The following is a 4,508-nucleotide window of genomic DNA, read 5'->3' on the forward strand; positions in this document are numbered from 1 at the left end:
CGAACAGTACAATGGGCCGAGCTCTCACCAAGGTGGAAGTAGCGGGTCGGCTTATCAAGTGGGCGACTGAGCTAGGGGAATATGACATACAATATCAGCCTCGAACCGCAATCAAGGCACAGGCTCTGGCAGATTTCCTGACAGAAGTATACCCAGTGGACTCAGAAGAGGTCTGGAAAATTTACGTGGACGGGTCGACTACCCATCGGGGGAGTGGCGTAGGGGCACTGCTCATATCCCCACAAGGAGATATCATGCAGTTGGTCGTGCGGTTAAATTTCAGAACCACCAACAATGAGGCAGAATATGAAGCTCTACTAACAGGCCTGCAAGCAGCTCGGCATGTGGGGGCGAGCCGAGTCATCATATATTCCGATTCCTAGCTGGTAACGCAGCAGGCAACCGGGCAATTTGGGGTGAATAGCGAGAGGATGCAAGTTTATAAAGAGGCTTATGAAAAGATGAAGGGAGAATTCAAGGAGGTCACAGTCACGAAGATTCCTAGAGCTGAAAACGGAAGAGCAGATGAGTTGGCTAAAATGGCTAGTTCCCTGAGTACATGGACGCTCGACCGGTCTATAGCGCAGACCTTCCTGGTAGCCCAGATAGATTTACAGAATAACGCGGGAGAAGTAATTGACTGGAGGGCGCCCATAATGAGCTTTCTTCAGCAAGGGGCCATACCCACCAGCCCTGAGGAAGCGCGTATGATCAGGAGGCAAGCCCACTCTTATGCAATGATTGGGGATCAGCTGTACAAAAAGTCTTTTTCCAGACCTCTACTCAAGTGCCTGAATATGGAGGAAGCGGACCAGGCCTTGCGAGAGATACATTCGGGGTGCTGTGGTAATCACGCTGGGAGAAGAACGCTGGCTCGGAAGGTATTGCTGGCTGGTTATTTCTGGCCTACCTTGCAGAAGGACGCACAGAGGTTGGTGAATACTTGTCTATCATGCCAGAAGTACCAGAACCTGACGCACAGACCTACAGAGCTGCTGAGAACTTCTACAGTATCCTGCCCTTTCGACCAATGCGGTATGGATATCGTGGGGCCTTTCCCGATGGCTACTGGGCAGAGACGCTTCTTGTTGGTAGCAGTAGACTACTTCTCTAAGTGGGTAGAAGCAAAAGCTTTAGCCCGAATCACTGAAGATGCGGTGATCCAGTTCCTATGGAAAAATATCTTTTGCAGATTTGGCTTACCCCATAAGTTAGTGTCGGATAATGGCCGACAATTTCAGGGACACAGGATACAGAATTGGTGCAAGGGGTTCGGCATAACTCAGGCCTTCACCTCAGTGGCTCGTCCTCAAAGTAATGGCCAGACCGAGGTGGTCAATCGGGAGATAGTACGCGGGCTTAAAGTCAAGCTGGATCACATGGGAGGCAGCTGGGTAGATGAGCTCCCGGGCATTTTGTGGGCCTACCGTACGACGCCCCGAGAGAGCACAGGTCTGACACCATTCCATCTGGTCTACGGTAATGAAGCGGTGGTTCCTCTGGAAGTCGGGATACCGTCTGTAAGAAGGATGATGTATGACGAAGAGAACACCGAGCGACGGCTGGCTGAATTCGTGAGCAAACAGCTGCCAGGTTGGAAGCCTACAGACAGAGGATGAGACAGAACTATAATAGGAAGGTGATCCCTCGGTTCTTCGGAGAAGGTAATCTGGTCTGGAAGCAGATAAAGCCCTTAGGGGAAGTGACAAAGTTGGCTCCTCAATGGGATGGACCGTACAAGGTTATCAAGAGATTGGCATCAGGAGCCTATTATTTACAAGACGCTCAAGGAAGGAAGTTGGATCGACCTTGGAGTGCTAATTACCTGCGGCCCTATCGAGTTTGAAGGGGCAGGCTTTGTGGACGTAGGCTGGATCAAACGAGGGGCGTAGAAGCAGTAAGATATTCAAGTGAAAACTCGAAAAGGCATATGTACATGTAACGATTTCCCAGTTTAAGTGGCTAGTACATATCATTTGAAAGGAGCAAAAACCTCATCCGGAAGGCCTTGAATGATTAGGTTGTGATTCAAGAAATCTGCCGCGGGGATGGAGCTCAAGAAGCCCTGCGCGTTCAGTTGCCTGATAACTCCCGCCGCCGTGTATGGCACGGTCATGGCAAAGCGTGCCCCAGCCTGGGATAGAAATTCAGGAGAAGTCAGATACGACATTCAACTTCGCAGGCAACGAGCTTCTTCTCCCTCTTGATAGGCTGACAAGGCGGCAGACACTCCCGCCAGAGTCGCCCGAGACTGGGACAGTTCCTCCCTTAGGGCCTGCAGCTCTGCTTCCTGGGCTGCCAACGTAACTGCCTGAGCCTCCAGCTTATTGTCCTTCTCCCGAAGCAGGGTATCTCTGGACTGAATCTCCCCAACCTGGTGGGCAAGCTGTTGTTGATGTCCCGCCTCTTGTGCAGTTCTTTCTTCACACACAGCTCGGAGCTCATCTCTGACCTGCGTCAGAGACCTTTTTTGCCGCTCAGTCTGGCTGGTTAGAGCTCGAATCTCAACTCGCAAGGCGTGGCTGGCTTGATCAGGATCATTCAGTTGTAGCTCTAGTTCAGAGACTTTGTCCCGGAGGTCTTTGCTTTCATGATGGAGGGTGTGGAAGGATTGGTTCAACACCAGGGACTCTGCGTGAGTCTGGACCACGAATAACAACCCTCAGTTAAAACAAGCTTGCATTCAGGAAAAGGAACAAGGTACTTACTTTAGCCCAAGACTTCGAGAACCTATCCATTTGAGCTAGGGGCGACAAGCTACCCATTTGATTCAAGCTCTCTGCCCACAAGCTGCCAAGGCAGCCTTTCATCGCCAAGACGCTAGTAGAGACATCATGTCGTCGAGCCTGAGCTGCTTCAGAGGGGATAGTGGTCCTATAACAATGGCGGGCAGGTTGAGAAGGGCCGGCAGGTTGAGAAGGGCCTGCGTCCGAGCCGGGAGGAGCAGGAGGCGGCTCGGGAGTGGGTTCGTCTGGTGCCGTGCCACGTTGCTGACCGGGGCTGTCCTCCTCCTGCGGAAGCGGGGCAGAACGAAATGCAGAGGGTCTTCCCCTGTAAGGGTTGGGGGAGGCTGCCGTGGAAATAACACAACAATAACAAGAGGAAAAGATATTATAACCAGCCAAGATGATGGTAGGGGACACTGCAGTGATAAGGGAACAGCATCGAGTCCGCAAAAGGTCAGACCTGGTCTTCGGCGCCGTCTTTGAAGTTGGGGCTGACCATCAGAGCCAGAGTCGTCAGAACGCGGTAAGCCCTGAGAGGGGGCCATGGCATGGCCACCCGCGATGCCGTGACCAGACAAGTTTCTGTTGGTGCAACATCCCTCAGGTCAAGGTTGACCTGGTTGACCAAGCTGAGTCTTGGTTTGAGTTTAGATGTTTGACAATAAGATATTGATTGAAGAAGAGTCAAGTAGGTCAAGGGAGTGACCGGATACTTGACTGGGAAGTCCTAGTGAGTGAAGCTAGGCAGATGGAAAGTCCTAGTGAGTGAAGCTAGGCAGATGGAAAACCCTAGTGAGTGAAACTAGGTGAAAGTCCTGGTGAGTGAAGCTAGGCAAGGGAAATCTAGATGGATCAAGGAAGATCGGACATCTGGTGTTGGGAAGTCCAAGTAGGTCAAGAGAGTGACCGGATACTTGGCATGAAAGAAAAGTCCAAGTGGGTCAAAGGGATTGACCGGACACTTGTTGGGGAGTCCTGGCAGGTCAAGGGAGTGACCAGATGCTAGGCATGATGTACCAACAGGTCAAGGTTGACCGGATGTTGGTTTGGGAGGTTCGGGACTTGGTTTTGGGCAAAAACCAAGTGCTGGATCGATCAGTGGATCGATCCAGATCTTTCCCAGCGAACAGAGAGCCTCTGGATCGATCCAGAGGTCCCAATCGATCAGCCGATCGATTGGGACGCTGCTGCTTCGCGCGATAAGCGCTGGATCGATCCGTGGATCGATCCAGGCGCTTTCCCAGAGCACAGAGACGCTCTGGATCGATCCGTGGATCGATCCAAAGTCTCCCCGATCGATTGGGAACATTCGAATCGATCGGGATCCGACCGTTGGCATCGATAAAAGCCGCAGGCGCACGATTCCTTCGGTATCTCTTCTCCGATTCACTCCAGATCTTTCGCCAACTTCTCCACAGCGCTCTCAAAGATCAGATCACCAGTTCTTGAAGGATCTTGGAAGCTTTCCAAGTCAAGAGGCGGATCAAAGGCAAGAAGAGAAGCTAGGGTTAGGGTTTTCTGTACTCATTGTAAGCTTTGCGCTTGTATTTTGTTTCCCTTTCCTTTCTTCTTGTACTGAGAGTCTTGTAGGGCTTCTCCGCCCTCGGTAGTTACCGAAAAGGAGTGTTTTCATAGTGGAGGGTGCGTGCGTGGTGTGGATCCTTGGATTAGTCACCTCTTGTGAGGTGGATACCAAGTAAACCAACCTTGTTAGCGTTGTGTGTTTGTTTCTGTTATTTTCCGCTGCATATCCTTGAAGAAACAAGCCACGCCGAGCGACGA

At 51.5% G+C, this 4,508-nt stretch overlaps 1 protein-coding gene across 1 annotated transcript; it reads left to right on the forward strand.

The window, feature by feature from the left end:
* The first annotated feature begins 431 nt into the window (after nt 1-431).
* On the forward strand, nt 432-1,114 carry LOC122026571. The gene is made up of 2 exons (XM_042585308.1): nt 432-846; nt 960-1,114. The coding sequence occupies exons 1-2, from the start codon at nt 432-434 to the stop codon at nt 1,112-1,114; spliced, it is 570 nt and encodes a 189-aa protein (XP_042441242.1).
* Nucleotides 1,115-4,508: the final 3,394 nt, after the last annotated feature.

Source organism: Zingiber officinale, chromosome 10A, assembly GCF_018446385.1.
Source record: "Zingiber officinale cultivar Zhangliang chromosome 10A, Zo_v1.1, whole genome shotgun sequence".
NCBI classification, from domain to species: domain Eukaryota; kingdom Viridiplantae; phylum Streptophyta; class Magnoliopsida; order Zingiberales; family Zingiberaceae; genus Zingiber; species Zingiber officinale.

Excerpts from the sequence above, each read along its gene's own strand:
- LOC122026571 (XM_042585308.1), top strand. The coding sequence starts at position 432 with ATGCAAGTTTATAAAGAGGCTTATGAAAAGATGAAGGGAGAATTCAAG. Across the intron at positions 847-959 it reads GATACATTCGGGGTGCTGTG|AAGTACCAGAACCTGACGCA; the intron begins GTAATCACGCTG and ends CTATCATGCCAG.